This window comes from Penicillium macrosclerotiorum, assembly GCF_028827735.1.
Source record: "Penicillium macrosclerotiorum strain IBT 26536 chromosome Unknown utg000003l_segment0_segment0, whole genome shotgun sequence".
Classification (NCBI taxonomy): domain Eukaryota; kingdom Fungi; phylum Ascomycota; class Eurotiomycetes; order Eurotiales; family Aspergillaceae; genus Penicillium; species Penicillium macrosclerotiorum.
In genome coordinates, this window is record NW_026643083.1 from 6,610,336 (window position 1) to 6,629,029 (window position 18,694).

At 44.3% G+C, this 18,694-nt stretch overlaps 7 protein-coding genes across 7 annotated transcripts; 4 read left to right on the forward strand and 3 right to left on the reverse strand.

Moving 5' to 3' along the window:
• Positions 1-1,514: 1,514 nt before the first annotated feature.
• Positions 1,515-2,038, forward strand: N7462_005289 (uncharacterized protein; the record flags this gene model as incomplete). The annotated part of the gene is made up of 2 exons (XM_057077014.1): positions 1,515-1,603; positions 1,684-2,038. The coding sequence occupies 2 exons, from the start codon at positions 1,515-1,517 to the stop codon at positions 2,036-2,038; spliced, it is 444 nt and encodes a 147-aa protein (XP_056936519.1).
• Positions 2,039-3,385: 1,347 nt separating this feature from the next.
• On the reverse strand, positions 3,386-3,646 carry N7462_005290 (uncharacterized protein; the record flags this gene model as incomplete). Its single annotated transcript, XM_057077015.1, has 1 exon — positions 3,386-3,646. The coding sequence occupies one exon, from the start codon at positions 3,644-3,646 to the stop codon at positions 3,386-3,388; it is 261 nt and encodes an 86-aa protein (XP_056936520.1).
• Positions 3,647-4,831: 1,185 nt separating this feature from the next.
• N7462_005291 (acetolactate synthase mitochondrial precursor) lies at positions 4,832-6,924 on the forward strand (the record flags this gene model as incomplete). Its single annotated transcript, XM_057077016.1, has 2 exons — positions 4,832-4,844; positions 5,219-6,924. 2 exons carry the CDS (start codon positions 4,832-4,834, stop codon positions 6,922-6,924), a joined length of 1,719 nt encoding a protein of 572 aa, XP_056936521.1.
• A 1,129-nt stretch (positions 6,925-8,053) lies between these two features.
• On the reverse strand, positions 8,054-8,713 carry N7462_005292 (uncharacterized protein; the record flags this gene model as incomplete). The annotated part of the gene is made up of 1 exon (XM_057077017.1): positions 8,054-8,713. One exon carries the CDS (start codon positions 8,711-8,713, stop codon positions 8,054-8,056), a length of 660 nt encoding a protein of 219 aa, XP_056936522.1.
• A 4,736-nt stretch (positions 8,714-13,449) lies between these two features.
• Positions 13,450-13,929, reverse strand: N7462_005293 (agroclavine dehydrogenase; the record flags this gene model as incomplete). Its single annotated transcript, XM_057077018.1, has 1 exon — positions 13,450-13,929. The coding sequence occupies one exon, from the start codon at positions 13,927-13,929 to the stop codon at positions 13,450-13,452; it is 480 nt and encodes a 159-aa protein (XP_056936523.1).
• Positions 13,930-15,370: 1,441 nt separating this feature from the next.
• N7462_005294 (uncharacterized protein) lies at positions 15,371-15,748 on the forward strand (the record flags this gene model as incomplete). The annotated part of the gene is made up of 1 exon (XM_057077019.1): positions 15,371-15,748. The coding sequence occupies one exon, from the start codon at positions 15,371-15,373 to the stop codon at positions 15,746-15,748; it is 378 nt and encodes a 125-aa protein (XP_056936524.1).
• A 1,523-nt stretch (positions 15,749-17,271) lies between these two features.
• Positions 17,272-18,391, forward strand: N7462_005295 (uncharacterized protein; the record flags this gene model as incomplete). The annotated part of the gene is made up of 4 exons (XM_057077020.1): positions 17,272-17,373; positions 17,420-17,655; positions 17,719-18,068; positions 18,144-18,391. 4 exons carry the CDS (start codon positions 17,272-17,274, stop codon positions 18,389-18,391), a joined length of 936 nt encoding a protein of 311 aa, XP_056936525.1.
• Positions 18,392-18,694: the final 303 nt, after the last annotated feature.

The following is an 18,694-nucleotide window of genomic DNA, read 5'->3' on the forward strand; positions in this document are numbered from 1 at the left end:
GTGTGCACCAGATTGTCATAGGGATACTCGATTTATTGCATGTTTTAATGTTCCCCCGCCTACACACTGAAGTGGGGAAATGGCCTCTCAGGCTACCATCACTAGTGTTGACTAGTGACGGCGCAGCCACTAAGTGTAATTTTTCTAAAGCTGGCCATTTGAGCTTCATTACTAGGCATGGTTTGAATTGGTCTCTGCTCTGCGTTTGAGATGGTCGTGGGTTCACTGCTCAGATTTCCTGATCTGTCAGAATATTCACCCATCTAGGTAGTGAACCAGGGCGCTCAGCGGCAAGCCTGAGAATGCAGGCAGGATGATATAGCTTCAACAAACCAGCAAACAAACCACCACATACCACAATGGAGGAAGCCTCCCCTATAGGAAGCAGAAGCAGATAGAGCGAAGAGAGTGTAAGAGTTGATTCTTCTCCCTATTGGAGATCTGAAGCTATATCCTGTAAGGACTGTGTACTGGAAAGATATCCTCCAATTAGAGATCCCCCTTGTAGGCCATTTCCCCACTACAGTAGCTTTCACTACTATTCATAGAAGCAAATCCCCGGTAAACTCTTTCCTTGCGGTCTGCTCCGTCTGCAGACATAATGCGTTGTGTGTCTCCGGCTTCCGTTACTAACATCAAAGAATCTGCATTGCATATTGCATACGGATATTGGTAATAGAATGAAGAGATCGCTTATACAAATGCCTGTCGATGTGACAATTCATTGATCGCCTCATTTAAACCAGTATACCGAGGCAGGTATCATCATCATCATCATCATCATCATTATCATTTCCACAAAGATGAATCTCGCCAGCTCCCTTTTCCATGCCATAGGCTTTGAAGTTTTGGGGTGCTGAGTCTTCGCGATACGTGGAGAATTGTCGAGTAGCAACGTACTGCTCAAACATACGATGGAGCTCCTCGAAAGGGGCATCTTTCCTCTCCTAAGTCCTTACTGATATGGCCTGTTTTTCTTGACCACCCTTCAATCATGGAAGAGGCTTTATTCCCATTCCTTTCATTGGAATACAGTCGATCCTCTTTGTCAAATCCACGCTACGCGATCTTTCTCAGCATGAGCATGTCTGAGGTCAAGGCGATCATGAGTTTATTCCATATGACATCCAACTTCTGGTGTCCTACAATCAGCCGTAATGATTGCAGCTCTTTAGAAATGAGCATTTCATATGAGAACCTGGAGCCCATTTTTCAGTCATGCCTTGCATTGTTAATCATGGCCCTGGGGTGTGTTGGGGCTTCGTTGATAGACGAAAGCGTCTTTGTCATTGAATCTTAGGGGCTTAGACAGGAAGTCGCGGGGTGGTTCCATGCTGTAACGAAGATGTTGCATTTGGCGCGGATTGAATTGAGTGTCGAGTTATGTCAATGTCTTTTATTTACCGGGTAAGACCAAAACTTGAGGCCATCCTTACGACCGAGAACGAAGCTCGTAAGTATAACGACTAGGCTTTATTTCTTTTTCCTTCAAACGCCACTGCATACATGATCCTATGTCAATAGCGCAGCGACTCGGTGCCGCTTTCTCCTTTTCTGCCCCTTCAATAATCCAGAGCGTGATGATTGAGAGAACATCATTCGAGTATTCTGGTTATGATTGTGTTAGAAAGGTAAGCCGCTAGAAGACTGACTTCATTTGAATCAACCTCTCGTCCGAAAAAGTAACTACATTTCAGAATTGCACTACCCACGACAATACTGCCACGCCGATATCGAGTCCATCATTTCTTTTCCGGGTAAATCCCATGCCCATGAAGTCGTTGAAGAAGAAAGAAAATCCACGTTTTACCTTTTCGTGTCCATGGCGCTCCGTCGCCTCCTAAATAGAGCTCACTATATGATGTATGACCGTGAATTGGTCTCCAGATTCACTCAGATCACTTTCATTCTGCAAGCCAAGAGCTGGCACGTCATTTGCAAGACTAGCATCGAGCTCTACCTCTCAATTTGCAATTTCCGGATAGCATGGAAACTGCGGATGACCCCCATGCTGAGTACCTTAGACAGTGGTATCTGAGCTGCCAAAGCGTGAATTACTGACCTTACGTGGATTGGGCAACCGCCAATCCATCGTGGGGTCTCAATAACAAAGTACGTGCTTTTGATTGGTGCCAAATTGCTCTTGATAGGCCATGCTCATTGTCGTAAGTTTCAAGTTTAAAAGAGGACGTGGGCCAGACCGCTTACTGCTTCATTGTTTAGCTTCAGACTTGCAACGACAATGTTGACTATCATGGGTGGCTTCTGCCACCCACAGTTGTTGATTAAGCTATGTCAAACCACACTTTTGGAGCTGGGGCGAGACCTGAACCTGCTTCTTGGGCGATGGATATTGATCCATGGGTCCTTCCCTTCACCTGGTGTGGGAAGGTCCTTGAGAATGGTTCTGAAAGCACAGATTTTTTTCGAAAGCATAAGAGCAGACAGAAGAGTGCTTACCTTCCGAAGTTCTCCCGGGTTTTCGTGGACAGGAATTTGAAATAAGGTTGAAAGGTCCACCTAACCAGGGCGTAGAGCTTCAACATTTGGAAACGTCAAGACAAGAACTTCTTGGCTCCTGAGACGCTACCTCTGCTGCTTCAGGGTAAATCAGCTCCTCGAAAGTTGAATTTCAACACCTGGTGAGACCATGCGATATGACATTTGAAAGCTCCTCGAATATTAGTCACCCCACACTGTCGTTTCTCCCCCTTCTTCCTTATTGCAACTGTCGCTGGATATTAATTTGGCTGGAGAGTGTTTCTTTGATGAAAACTCCGGCTTGTCGAGACCAGCCAGAACCATTCCCGCGGGGGTCGGCCTGTGAGCACTTTTCTGACTATATTCACTTATACCCTCTGCCATGGCTGGTAGATTCTCAGTAGAGCGTGCGGATGGCGGACTTGCCGCTGTACCTTCCGTGTCGTTGTGGAAAACGAAGATGTCATCCTGCTCATCCACCGGCTGTGGATTGGGTTAGCAAGCTAGGTAGATCCGCACTGGATATTCTATGGGAAGTGAGGCCGGAGTGACGCCTGAACTGGCTGATCCGGCTCGCTGGAGGCTGTAACCGGAAGGCACAGTCGACTTTGTTCCTGGCAATTGACACGTTTTTCACTCTCGTACTCGTGGGATACTGGATAGATAGATATTGTCGGACTTTCAACCGGTGAGACATTTCGTCGAAGCGGGAGGGGTAAATTTACGAGGAGCTAGGCCCTTATTGTTGTGCGGGAGACGGAAAAGCTGAGGCTGGTAAAGTATTTAATGATTTATATAGTGTTCTCGTCGGTCCGCCAGTCGCCCAGCACCCCAGCACACGTCACCGATCAAGATCTGGTCTTTCCGAGGCGTTAGTCGACTTCGGGAGTATCAATGAACTGGTCTATATAGCCTCATCAACTCCATTGGTGTTTTGACTCAGATGCGGAATCCGACGGGTACGGTGAGGATGTCGCGAACGAAGGATACGAGAAAGGCGATAGTGCCGTCGGCGGCCTGGCATCGAAGAGCCGAACCTCCATTGAGGTCTTGTTAACCGCTCCGCCAGTCGAGAGTAGAGGTTCCTGCTGTTCGCGATGAATTTCATGTCCGGGGCAGACTCTGCGAAGATGGGCTCAGGGATCTTCAGAGTGGAGGTAATCATTGTGGTGGCGGCGGTTGTCGGACTCCTTTTGTCACGGAATGAGGCAGATCAATAATTGTAAATATGTCCGTATAGAGCTGCGGAGTAGAACGGTTCTTTTTATCTTCATATCTTTATGTGGCCTCATAGGGCTGGTCTGGATCCGCAGGGGACGCCCGTGGGAGTAATTCGGCCCTACGATATACGCTCTCCTTCAGTGGAGCCTCCCGCCGCCAAGCGCTCCCGCCCCTGCCGCAGGGTCCTGAGTGCCACCGCCACAGGCTCGATGTCGGTGGGCCTCCCGCATCTCTCACCAAACTTCGGTGTTTTTCGGGTAGATCCGTCTCGGCCCGTCGGTTATGCTTAGTGGTCGTGATACCCACCTCGAGTCCAGTTCCACCAAACAGTTCTATCGACGCGTACATGCTCGATCTTATGAGCAAAAGATCCTCCTACATAATCGAATGTTTACAGTGAGCCACGTCACGGAAACAGCCCTTCTTACCATTTACTTACCCATTTTTCGCTCTGTCCTTTTCTTTTTATTTTCGGGAGGATCGCGAGGCATAGCCGGGTCGAGAAACTTTGAAACACCATTTTGCTAGATCCAATCGTTTACAGCTGCGTCTTCCCGGGGGGTCTCAGATGACATTTGTGAGCTGAAATACTCGATGTGTGGGGCATTTCTACTTCAGAGGCCGTGAGCGAGATAGAAGCAGTACACAATCTGCTTCAAGGCAGCGCTGAAGATTGGTGGTTGACCATCAGTACGGCCATGAATCAATTCTCGAGTATTCCGAGCGTAGGAACCATACCCACAAAAAATTGAAGAAGCTCAGTGTGGGTGAAGTCCGAAATATGAAACCGGTGAGAAAATCATGTGAGTTCATGTGATGACTCATTTCCTATGGGTTGGTCTGTGCCCGTCAACATGGCGGATTTTCGTTGTTGTCCTTACGACTCCCACTCGTCACCTCCACCTGCATTTCGTAACTGCGCTGTGCGTCGGCAGTCATCTTTTTTTTTTTTCCTTGGCTGCGTCTTTTCCCTGGGTACTCATCAGAATGCTTCATTCTGCGCCCGCAACACGCTCGTGGAGGAATGTCTCCACCAGCCGTGGCCTTAGGATCCATGGTAAACCTCTCTCAATACACCGCTCCGTCCTCAAGCCCTCGTTCAATATACGGAATCATATAACCACGGCCAATGCCATCTCTGGGTAAGTTCTTGCAGTGCATCTTTTGTCTGAATCTGACTGTCACCGCCCGGAAATCATTCCCTGTGAGAATGGGTATGCTGATGGACAACCCAGGAATGAACGAGAGAAGCCCAGCCCGTCCTTCAGTGTAGCCACGGCAAAGGAGGTGCAACCTCTTATCAATCCTTCTCATGGAGAGAGAGATGAATCGTACGTGGGCCGTCTCTCGTTGCCATTCATGCCTTGCTATTAACCGAGGCTCATTTAGGTTCATTGGAATGACCGGAGGTGCTATATTCCATGAAATGATGAAACGGCACCGTGTCACGAATATTTGTACGCTTCGACCAACTCCCTTTACATGCATATCACGCTGAGATAATAACCCAACCTAGTCGGCTACCCCGGTGGGGCCATTCTTCCCGTATTTGATGCCATCTACAACTCGAAGAACTTTGACTTCGTGCTCTCAAAACACGAGCAGGGGGCCGGACATATGGCAGAGGGATATGCCCGCGTGTCTGGAAAACCGGGGGTGGTCTTGGTGACAAGTGGCCCCGGTGCGACCAACGTAGTAACACCAATGGCCGACGCGTTGGCGGATGGAGTTCCTATGGTGGTATTTTGCGGCCAGGTTGCCACGACTGCAATTGGCAGTGACGCTTTTCAGGAGGCAGACATGGTTGGAATCTCCCAATCGTGTACCAAATGGAATGTCATGGTGAATAGCGTGATCGAATTACCGAGACGAATCAACGAAGCCTTTGAAATTGCCACAAGTGGCAGGCCTGGCCCGGTGCTTGTGGACCTTCCTAAAGATGTCACAGGGGGCATCTGCGAGGAAGCTGCTCCCACAGACTTAACTCTTCCTCCATCCGCTAGTAGCGCAGCACGCCAGGCCCTCGATCTGAACAGGCGACAGTTGGATCAATCTATTGCACGCGTGGCTAATCTCATCAACAATGCCCAATGTCCAGTTATCTTCGCTGGCCACGGTGTCAACCGCTCAGAGGGCGGACCTGAGCTGCTTAAGACTCTCGCCGACAAGGCATCTATTCCAGTTACCACTTCCCTCCACGGCCTTGGAGCATTTGACGAACTCGACGAAAAGTCGCTGCACATGTTAGGGATGCATGGTTCCGCATATGCAAATATGACGATACAGAATGCCGACCTAATCATCGCTCTAGGAGGCCGATTTGACGACCGGGTGACCTGCAATGTTGCGAAATTTGCCCCGAAGGCGCATAAGGCCGCAAAAGAAGGACGTGGTGGTATTGTTCATTTTGAAATCATGCCGAAAAATATCAATAAGGTCGTCCAGGCCACCGAGGCAGTTGAGGGTGATGTGGGAGCCAATCTACGACTCTTGATACCTCAAGTCAAAACGAAGTCGATGTCCGAGCGTAAGGCCTGGTTCGACCGGATCAACGAGTGGAAGAGAAAATGGCCTTTCGATGACTTTGAGAAGGCTGAACGATCTGGATTAATCAAACCGCAGACAGTAATTTCAGAACTGAGCGACCTAACGGCGGGTCGGAAAGATCAAACGTATATCACCACAGGCGTTGGCCAGCACCAGATGTGGGTCGCGCAGCATTTTCGCTGGAGACATCCACGCACCATGATTTCGTCGGGCGGTCTCGGAACGATGGGATTTGGCTTGCCTGCCGCTATCGGAGCTAGTGTTGCGAAGCCGGATGCCCTTGTTATTGATATAGACGGTGACGCATCGCTTGCCATGAGCCTGACCGAGATGTCCACTGCCTCGCAGTTTAATATTCCTGTAAAGATCATCGTGCTGAACAACGAAGAGCAGGGCATGATTACACAATGGCAGAACCTCTTTTACGAAGATCGATACTCCCACTGCCACATTCTGAACCCAGACTTCGTGAAAGTTGCCGAAGCCATGAGATTCCAGGCCCGGAGGGTTGAAAAGCCAGATGAGGTTCGTGACAGCCTTAAGTGGCTGATCAATACCAATGGACCAGCGCTTCTTGAGGTTGTAACCGACAAGAAGGTGCCCGTGCTGCCGCTGGTCCCTGGCGGATCGGGTTTAGACGAATTTATCTCATGGGATAGTGGTATGTTTTCGTGAATTTTTATCAACAAACTTTGGCTGACACAGATGTCGGAATAGCAAAAGATAAGGCAAGAAGAGAATTAATGCGACAGCGCACGTCCGGGATTCATGGGTAAATTACGCCATTTGCCATTATAGTGTCATTTGTACTAGCAAGTTGGTTTGATTTTAAATTATTTCCCACCGCGGGACTAATACCAGGAGATTGTCGAAGGTTTGCTTTCTCCGGATAAGTCATGTCAAGAAGTTATGGCCTCCAGTTGTGCTTTGTTTTCACCGTCTTGAACAAGCAAGTTATATTGAGGATGGCACGGAATCAGCATTCATTATTCCTATGATAAAGTACACTTGTATATGCCATTGGGGACTGGTGTATTTTGCTTTTGTTTGGAAATTGTTTGTATTGCAGGGAATTGTGAAGAACATCACTCTCACGGGGCAGTCTTCTTGGATTTTACCTTCCTATCTCCCTGTTAGCCCTACTTTGCCCATACGGATCTCCGCCGGTCTATTTCAATTATTTTCCACGAGGTTAGAGGAGGTTCTTGATAGTCGTCTTACAGAGATATAGGATTGGCTTGATTTACCCGGCTACATCGAAAAAGTCCACAACCTTTGATACCCCATATTGTATGCCAAATGACGCAATATACAAAGCCAGGGAGCCTCAGTCACTGCCAAAGCGCCCGGTTCCTAGACGCCAAGTACAATCACCAATTATCAGACTAGGTTTCTCTCTATTAGAGATGCCAATTGTTCGAATCTTAAGAGAGCTATTAAGGAGACTAATATAGAGGAGAAGCTTTTTGAGAAGCAGCAGAAGAAAGCCGTATAGAATCTCAGAGCCACTTGATATTCCCCCAGTATATCTAGGAGATTTGTGTTTGCGCAACTGCGCTTTCGATAGAGCTTTGGTGAGCTATTTTGACGGACAAGGAACTGAATAAATTATGCTTGTATACAAAGACAATAACAATTTAATAGGACATTGGTGAAATAGTGACAAATGTCGATGCCAGGAAGTCCGTTAGATGCGTCATTACTAAAGTTCGCAGTTTTCCGGTCATTATTCCCTTACCGATGGGTTAAGAGAGATTATCTATATGTTTTAAATTTTCAGATAGGAAGATTGAACATATACGATTTAACTCAAATGAGTGCCTGAGTCAACATCCTCTACAGCGCTAACAGTTCCCATTTCCTCATCCAGTTGTCGTTTTTTCCCATTGGGATTGCCGGTACCTGCCATTCCAATTGGAGGATCATTCAGCTCGGCGGTGACACTAGAAGTTTGAGCTACCTCTTCATCGGCATATCTATCTGTTTGATTCCTTTCAATGATCTGCTGAGCAGATGCGTATGCCTGAAAAACCTCCTGTAAAAGAGGTGAAATGTCCGCATTTGAGTCGTGACTGGGGCCGTATCTTAATAGGGCCTCCCTTTCTTGAATGACTTCTGAGACCTTGCTAATTTCAATCATATTTCGTCGTAGTCGCTCTGGAAGCCCTCTTCCTTTCAGCAATGCTAACAGTCCGGCGATAGAAGTATTGAAAGCTCCTAGAATTGTTATAGCCAACATATGTTTGTCGCCTGATGGCCCTAAAGCGGTAATCGTTGCACCGATTATTATTTGTGTGATTGTGATCAAGTTAAAAACAATGCTGATAAGTTGATATTGGACACTCAGATATCTCTCCTTTTGAATTAACTTCTTCCGCATATCAGCTGTAGCGGTATGATAAATTGTATAGAGCTGTGGCTCATTACATGGAATTTGAGGGCTTGATCGATAAGATTCGGACATTGTATATCATGTGTGGCTGAATGTCTTTCCAAGAGTGATTTGAGCGTAGGACGGTGTTAATCCTATACTGGTGAAAAGCTGTACGGCCATGACTGCCACAAAACTTCCCTATATTCTGCTCGCTCTCAAATATTGAGAGTGCGCGATGATTCAGTACCCTTGGGGCATCAAATGGTTTCTCGGTTCTTAGAATTCTAGACTCGACGAGACGTTGCCACGAAATGTAATTTGCAGTCCATCAATATCTTGGCACTAAAAGTAGACTGGGACTTCACTGTTGCGGGTATTGGCCCGTCTTGATATCATTTTCAAATTTTTTGCGGATCACGGTTTCCTTGGTTGTCTCCGAAGGCTATCAAACAATGGATGGTTAGCCGTTTGCATCCACATACATAGTTCAACGGGATTTATTGTTGCGTAACGAAAACCATCGGCGGGATCGTCATGGGCAATTAAGCCAGACCTCGCACGTATTCTGCCATGGTAGTCTAATTTACCTCGTGCCGTTAGAGTTGAATCTATCTGAATCTGGAAGTCACCTCATTCTCGTAAAGGGTGGGGAAGCCAAGGCCCGCAGCTTCCGCAGCTTTCCGCCTACTGCCCAGGCGAGGCGTTAAGGTTTTCAAAATGGGCAAACAAAATTTAGTGGAGTTCTGCGACCGACGGTTTCATGAATTACGTTTGGTGTTTCATTGTTCTTAGGGCCCACTTCCAATCCAAGTCTTTGTCGCCTGTTGTTAGGGGTGTTGATGTTTTAGGGTTTAGTAGATCCAAATTCGCCCCTCACACTGCCGTTTGACTGGTAAAATGAATTTGCAAGCGACCTGGCCCGCCCCATGAACACGTAGGAAAAGGACCTCTAGTAGAGTTACGTCGTTGAAATGTATTATGTTCGTGTCAGCGATAACCTGGTCATGAAATTAATTTAGGTTACATTTCATGTTCTCAAAATTACTATTATCCATGCTCATCTTCACTCTACTAGACCTCACTACGGCTTTTCAACGTCCAAGGACACTGCCGCTAGATATATTCCAATGAACATACTGCAAACTACATCGTCATTATGAGAGCAACATGATGTGGAGTACTATATAATTGGTTGCCCAGGGCCTCTAGGCTGTTTATGATCGATTATGAACTTCTAATAAGAATCAGCGCTATCAACTCAATGCCCCAAGAAGGCTCGCTTGCTATGCGGCCGGCTGACGCTTCTAAGAGTCTTGATTACCTTATCTTACCTACCATCTGAACTGACAAGTACTTCACAGCTAGTAGCGAATAGCTATCAAAATAGGGTAATCGTGAAGTGACACGGCTTTGATGATATCATGGTTGACCTAGTGACTCTAAACCTAGTGCTTTAAGCTATCACGTTTGCCAAACTTCAAGGTCATCTAAACCAATCAACTCCTCGGAAATGAGAATCTTGAAACCTAATGTAGACTAGTTTACCACCAAGCACAATATGAGTCTGGGTGATCTGATGCTGGATAAAGGTTAGGTGGATCACTTGATCGGTTGCATTCGATAACCCTACAATATGACTGTGCTTATTATTAATATTTTAGATCTAGAATAAATCCTCTTGACGTTCTAGCCTCTTACAGATTTTGATTCTCCCTTCGTTTTCTACAAAGCAGAGCAAAGCTGAAGCGCGAATTGGGTCTAGAACGACCGGATGCATCATCTTGGTATTCAAGAGAAACTATCGGCGCGTATTTTTGAACTTTATAGTCGTAAGTCACGCATAAATAGTGGCTTGATGACCGAGAGGCCAGTAGAGGAACATTCAAAAATTATCATATTTTACATCTCAATTATAACTTGCCAAAATGAATGCCACCACTGGCCTTCGCATTGAGAACTGCGGACAGGACACCTACCTTGTGGGTTATTGTATGGACGATCACCAACACTGGAACCCAAGCAGATTGAGGTTGGATGGCTGTCTTGGAGATAATGGAGGTAGGCGAAGGATTTTGGTTGATATATCCTGATTGACAATACCCTAGGACGTTTTCAATGGGGTGGACAGGAGTTTACGGAGCGTGCCAGAAACATCTCATTCAATCCTGAAGAGGGTGGTAGCCGTGTTCCAGTTCTACGAGCTGAGTTGCAGGATGATGCAGGCCGCTTTTTACCAGGAGATGTAAATTTGGCCGAGAGAATAAACAATCGAAATGGCTACCTACAGTTTTCTTGGTGGGTCCTTGTTTTGAAACTGATTGACAGCATTGAATCACAAGATCTAACTATTAAATTGTCTAGATTGATCTATTATAAGTCTCTTCAACGCAGGTTCTCCAAATTGAGTCACAAATCTATTCAAGTTTGTAACCTTTAATTCGATACAATTTGTCTATGCCGTCGAATACACCTAAACTCTCACCATAAATTTCAAATTCGACGCACGCTATGATTCACTAAACCTATCCCGTAGGAAGTATGAAGTGTAGTCAGCATACTCTTTGGTAGAACTTTTGGGGTTATCTCGAGTGTATGGAGAAGCTAGCGCTGAAATATCCATACTCTTTAATCTCGGATAATGACAACAGTTAGAATTCAACTAGCAACAGTATAAAAGATCCGGTAAGTTATTAAATAGCTCCAAAATTCACTAGTCACTTTTTTCTAGGATTCAACCACTCAAGCGCTAAATCTAACTTCTAAAATATCTCGAGAATCAAAACATGAGCATTCAGAGGAGTGGTCCTGCAGGACCGATGGGGCACAAAGCTAAGAACAGGTGACAATACCTCGGACTGGTCCCTTGGTTGTCATTAACGAGTAAGACGTGGCAGCGGCTGAGCTCATGAGACTAGTGGGACTAGGCATGTGGGTATGTGGGTGCGTGGGAGAGGCAGGTGGAAATCGAGCTCTGGTGATTCAGATCTGCCAATATACAGCAATGCAGTCTGCTAATGGTTTGAAGGACTGGGGAAAAGTTCTTAGAGTGGACAGAGGAAGACATCAGTATTGACGAAGTCTTTACTGGCGTCTCCCTGGACTGATTTACTGTTATAGAATAACTAAATGTACAATACTTGATGTTTTCTCGGCCGGCTTCGGGTACGAATCGTATGCATGACGATATATCTACAATGGCGTTAGAAAGTTTTTCTCGACCCTAGATTTCATTGCTATAACAACCCCTCGCTTTATTTTTTTTCCTTCCTTCTATAATCCTAATATACTAGATAGCCTAGCAGAATCTGCTACAAAACGAAGAAGAAAAGGTAAGCTTGCCCCTAAACATTATTTAGTAATAGAATATACGTATAATAGTGTTCAAAAGTATTTCCTGATCCCTACTTTCACTACCCTAATATTAAATATATATATCTGTTACACTATATACTACACTTCTATCTTTCTAGATATTGCAGTGGGGAAATGGCCAACGATAGGTGATCTCTGATTGGAGGATATCTTTCCTAGTACACAGTTTTTACAGGATATAGCGTCGCATCTCCGATAGGGAGAAAATCAACTATCACACGGTCTTCGCTTCATCTGCTTCTGCTATCCCTTTTGGGAGGCTTCCTCCTTCGTGGTGCGGTGTGATTTGTTGGCTTGTTCGCTGAGCCATCTCATCCTGCCTGCATTCTCAGGCTTGCCGTAGAGCGCTCTGGTTCACTGGCTAACGCAGAATGGTGTGTCTCGTATGTACCTATCTCTGTCTTCAACGATCGTATCTCCCAATCGTAGCATTGCCGCATCGCTGGGGTCTTACACAGGCTCTGATCTATAAAGATAGATCGAAGACGTTGTCCAGTCGAGACCGCCTAGTCAGTCAATAGCACCCGAAGCAAGTACTGAGGTCTCCTCCTAGTTGTGAGTTTGTCCTTATATTAAGCTGATGAAATAACCAAAGGTAGTCTCAAGCAATAAGGAATGAATTGAACGCGAAGAACTAAATACATGATGCGATAACGAGCGTCCTTGTATATCCAGCTCTTAGTGTTCTTGGTCCACAGTTGGGTATACCACCCAATATAGTATCCCCCAGCCTTGAGGTGTAACCAGAGGCTTTTTGTATTAGTTATTTCTAACAGGAGAGCCAGCGATATGTTGGGAGTAGTTGTGAAGGGCTAAACACAGAATCCTTTCGATAATAAGATGACCATCCAATGATGGAATTCTCAGACAGGACCACCTTTCCTAGTATCCCAGTTCAAGCCCAAACTCCGTATTCTGCTCTAAAGCCAGATGTGCTTATTGTGTTCGAGAAATTCTTGCAAATTGCGAGGTGGTACCCCAGTTAATTCCTCAATCACATGATTCACCCGATCTTCTAGATTGGTTTTGACGAAATCTTCATCCATTTCCACTGTTGACTTCGCATAGGTTGAATCCATCCCTGTGCCCTCTAGATGTTTAAGAAATTCGTCGGGTGGCAAGTTAACATGGCTAATTTTATGACCCAGTATCTTGGAAAGACTCTCAGCTACCTGTATATTGTTTGAAAAGTTTGTAAGTTGATATTAACAACAGAAAAGGCTTTGGAAGAAACGAGATCAGACTGACCTCATCATACGAGAGCGATTCTGGTCCCAGAATTAGGTGGTCCGTGTTATGCGGCTGTTTGTCCGTCAAGCTTCGAAATGCAACTCGAGCTATATCATCCGCAGAGACAAACGGTATTTTTCCATCTCCCGAAGAGGTATAAATGGCTCTTTGATTTTTAATGCTGTCGATTATCCGAGTTTCTTCCGAGAAATTCTCTAGTAATTTCAAGAGAAGAGAGGTGAGACACTGGAAAGACTTAAGCTCGAATAGTATTTGAACGTACCCATAAACCAGGTGGGCCTCAATACCGTCCAGTCTAAATATCCTTGCAAAGACTCGAGATACGCATGAACCTGGCCCATGTACTGCCCACCATTTTCAAGGACGCTAGCGCTCATGAGAACCATACGTTTCACACCCTTTGTACGAGCGAGATCGATGAAATTGATAATCAGCGACATGTTGTCGATATTGTAACTTGGAACTATGTAGACAGCCGAGACCGGGTCTAATTGACTTGCTAGTGCCTGGTTAAAGGGATTTCCATATGTATTCTCATCTTCCCAGTCAAAGTGTGCCTGCTTGTAGGGACATGCAAGTGAAAAGGTCCGAGAAGCAATGATAAATGGGATACGTGAGCTGTCGAGGAGGTGGGCAAGACGGATGGATGTTTTACCTCGCCCACCAAGCACGAGGATGGTCATTTTGCAAGGTTGAAGTCAACGTAAATGCTGGGGCAAGGAACAGTCGAGAGGTTGATATATAGGATTAAATATAGATTGCCTCATTATGGTAGCGGACGAAACTTGACATTGCTAAGGTTACACATCGGCGAAGGCTACCCAGTAGCGTACTAAAGTATCCAAACAAAGGTTAAGTCATGCATGTAATAATTTCTGTCGAAGTTTGGGTACTTATAGCGTACTTAGAAAAAAGTAATCTCTGAATCACGGTAAATTCTCTATGTCCCGTCGCCGTAGAACAGCTTTCTGGCATGAATGGTTATTGAAATCAAAACTAAAAATACAGCACTTCGTGCTTATTCATGGAAATAGTATCGCGAAATCGATAGCTGAATCTAAACGTTAAACTTGGGGCAATATTAAAACCAATGGAACATTTTTGTAACTCCTAAGACTGTGTAAATTAGTATATTGTTTAAAACAAAATATCATTGAAATACTCAATAGAGATATAAACTGCTTATGTTTTATGGGTGGAGCTGGACAAAACTTTGTTGAGGATAGTTTAAAAGAACTTCGGGAGTTTCGCCTAAATAGAAGACATTTTAATCCATTTTTATTCTATTGCCAATCATGCTGGCGTTTCAAGAAATAAAGCGATATTCCATATATGATCAATTTGTTCTTTTGGGTAAAGATTCAATCTAATGCAGCTCAAATATAGCAAGGGGAAGTCTTGAAACATAGACTTCAATTTACGGGTATCTAGTCAAATCAAATTAAATTAAACAAATATTGTCCAAATATCTTCTCTCGGGGCGCAAATAAGTACTATACTGAAGTAACACATGCACCAAGACCCGTCTCCGCGGCAGGGTACAACAGAAAAATACTCACATAACATATGACTGATCGGTGGTATATTTGCATAGTTTAGTGATAATTATCATAAAATATTGAAAGTAGCGTAATGTGAGGGGTAATATCAAAACCCTTACACGACATATAATTATAGCTTTCCTTAAAAGCTTTCCTCAAATCGAATTTTACGTTGTGAAGCTTACTTAGGGGGTGTAATATACGCAAGACTGTCTCTATGCTTTAATCAATGATCAGCCTGAACCTAGTAATGTGGACTAATAAACTATCGAGGTATTAGATTCTTGTACTACACTTCCGTTAGCACCGTGAGGTGCACTTTAGAAAAGCAAAAAAAAAAAAAAAGAAAATGCAGTGAAATCCACGGCTAAGAAGAAAGATCCAATAGGTTTTAAAACATAAACACCGCAATATCTATCTACTTCCTTCAGTAACTTCTGGAATAGACCGGAATTCGCTCAATGACCTGAAGTTCCTGAACCTAGTATATTGCTCTCAGAGCAGAAGGTATACGTCCGACCACCTTGAAAAGCTTGCAAAAATTTGAGTTTCACTGACGCAAGTTCACCAAATAGTATCTATCATGTCGAAACAAATTCCTGCCAGCGAATATGAAGCAGTCGTTGCAACAGTGAACCTTTTCATCGAGGGCATGAAAAAGTCGGACTATTCCATTCTCTCTAAAGCCTTTCGTGACACGGCGCGAGTTTACGCACATATCTATGGAACTTGGACAGAAGCCAACAAGGACCTCCTGAATGAGATGTTAAAGAGCTACCCGAAGCTTCCGAACTTCAACCACAACCTGAGCGTGATCAGCATGTCACCGACTGTGGCTGTCGTCAGAATTGAGATGGACTACGAGGATACTTTCAATCCATACACAGATTTCATGACGGTGGCCAAGGTGGAAGGAAAATGGCAGATTGTGACAAAGGTTTCATGCGAGTACGAGCGATGATCTTACGTTGCTTGGATACTTTCAATGGCTCTGTTCAAAGAGACCGCATTTCGTACTATATACCTTACTAGATGTCGCTTTGATCGCATAACTCCCATGGGACATACTTCCATTCAATCCTTATGACCTTTGAATAAAATTCTATAATCTATATGCAGACGCCAACTGTTGTAATTTAGAGAAATCATTGATTATTATCATTGGGAGGCAAACATGAAGCTATAAATATAACGAGAAGATCAAGTTGATTTCCAATCAGCTTGGTTCTTCATATAGGCACTTCGGTATTAATTCCGATGGCTCGGCTTAGCTCTTGATCTGCATCATGCTTAGCTCTCACAAGTTTACTCAAATCGTTACCCCCGATATGAAAGTTTATTGAATACTCTAGAGAGCTTCAATATAGTTTCCATTTTTCTATTCTAACCATTGCTACACTGGCACCGACGGAGACAAATGAGATATTTTTGGCACAAATGGGGCACCTGCGGTCTCAAGACCGGTGACATAGGCCTCGTTGATGGAAGTCTACAGCGCCTTGAGGGCTGCACGCGTGCACGCGGGCCCGTGGCACTCCTTGTATACTAGGAGAAAATATAGCTATCGACAAGGATACGTGGTAAATACACGAGGGATTCTGCAGTGAGAGGGAAAGAATTGTTGCGGAAAGATCCCGGCTCTCTCTCGAAACGACGATATTTTCGAGAGAGGGGATATCCAAGTGGTAATTTTGTGCGATGTCCAGCACGGAATATTGGGGCCCGACGCAAGGGGTTCTCGTGCAACAATCCCGAATAGAACCCATCATCTTCTAAGCTTGGCATACTCATTAGGCCGCTCGGTAAGCCCAATTAATCGTGTTGAGCCTATTCACTATAATTTATTTAATTAGATATCTTAGAAAGTATCAAACTTTCCTACTATTCAATTTGGTGTTTACCCACTCGCAGTTTCCTAACTATAGAGATAATTCCTAGCCATAGAACGCACTACACATAATGACCAGTATTGGATTAGTAGATTTATTGGGTATGATATAATGTATTCATGTCCCAAATGAGTAAAATACAATAAAATTTTCTCTTTTTTTTTCCTTTTTCAACCAAAAGAATGGAAAGAATTCAAAAAAGAAATAATGATATGGAAGGGGCTCGCTAGATCAATCTCCCGTTTGTATCCAAGCACAGCGTGAGGTGGCGTGGCACAGATAATTTGTAATTATATTTCAAGCTACTGGAAACTGGTCTGGTGTTTCACCGTAATGACATGAAAGATACCAGAGAGCCAATTTAACGTTAATAGGAAGGTTAACTCATTTATTATTCACTATGACAATCGGTGTTGATAGCTGTGCTACGTGAGTAGTTTTCAGCTGAAGTTTGATGATCAAATCAGTTAGCCTTGTATATTTTAAATGCAAATACACACACATTCTTTTACTAAAACTCATCTTCCGATCGCTATCAAGGATCAGTTAAGCTTAAGCCTCATTCCGCAGGGATTCAAAAATCAGGACTTAAAAAATGGCCATTGCAATTGCAGGCTCAGGGCCTGTCGGGAAAACTATTATTGAAGCTTTTCTGGAGAATTCAAAATACAAAAGCGAATTAATTCTTCTCACGCGTGTAAGAGCTCCAATTTATCTTGAGAAATCCGTACTGACAGCCTCAGAAATACCAGGAGACATCACCTTTAGACCAGATACAACAAATTCCTGTCAATTACAGCGATGTCGCTGCACTTGCTGCCCAGCTTGAAGAGCATAACGTGCACACGGTAGTCTGTGCTATTGGAATTTTGACCCAAGAGGCAAGCCAAGCACAAATAAATCTCATTCAAGCTGCGGATCTTTCCACCACCACCAAACGATTTATACCCAGTGAATATTCATACATTCAATCTGAAGAGTAAAAATAACATCGTCTTTTGGGATTTGCGTGTCAATGCCTTCAAACTAACCTCAGGGATAGGATCCGCCACATATCTCCCGATGCAGTTCAACTCTTTATTGACGGAACTCGGGCCATAGAAAGTTCAAACTTACAGTATACTCGAGTGATCCCAGGTTTCTTCATGGACTATTGGGGTATGCCAAATATTCGTACCAATATGGTACCGTTCACTTACGCAATTGATATCCTCAACGCCCGCGCTATCATTCCAGGTGATGGAAACAACGTAATTACCATGACATATACATACGATATGGCCAGATTCATTGTGAAATTGCTCGATCTAGAGGAGTGGCCTGAATTTAGCTTTATCGGAGGAGACGACATAACGTTCAATCAACTGTTGGACATTGCCCAGGAACTCCGTGGTGAGTCTATTCCTGAACGATATAGCGATTTCATTTTTCATTTTTTTCATCTTCTAACACCTCTCCCATTTTTAGGAACTAAGTTCGACGTTACTTATGATAGTTTGGACCGAGTCAGAAACAACGAGGCCACCCCTCTTCCTCAACCTGAAGGGTTTGATTATGGACCGGAATTCAATAAGTGGGTAACTGGTTATATGAGCCACGTCATTACCAACGATGGTATCAAGTTGCCAAAGGAAAATCGCCTCAATGATATCTTCCCTGATATTCATCCAATTTCCATGAAAGAATTTTTGATCAAGGCTTGGAAGCGTGATTGATGTTTGTTGTCTCCCCTTTGTACGACAGTCGCGGTATATCTCTGACAGATGTTGCAAAGGCAGATTTTGAATGTTCTGTAACTTCGGGTATTATTTCGCAATCTCAAAAATCAAGAGAGAGAGAAAGAGAGGCATATATTATACTCCGCTTATTAGCTCCTACTGTGCCTCTTCCGGAGTCTCTTATAGCTGTCACAAATAAGTTATTAAATATACAATGGTGTTCAAAAGTTTTTCCCAACCCTACTTTTTATTGCTATGATAAACCCCCACCCAATTTTTTTTTCTTTCCTTCTATCACAC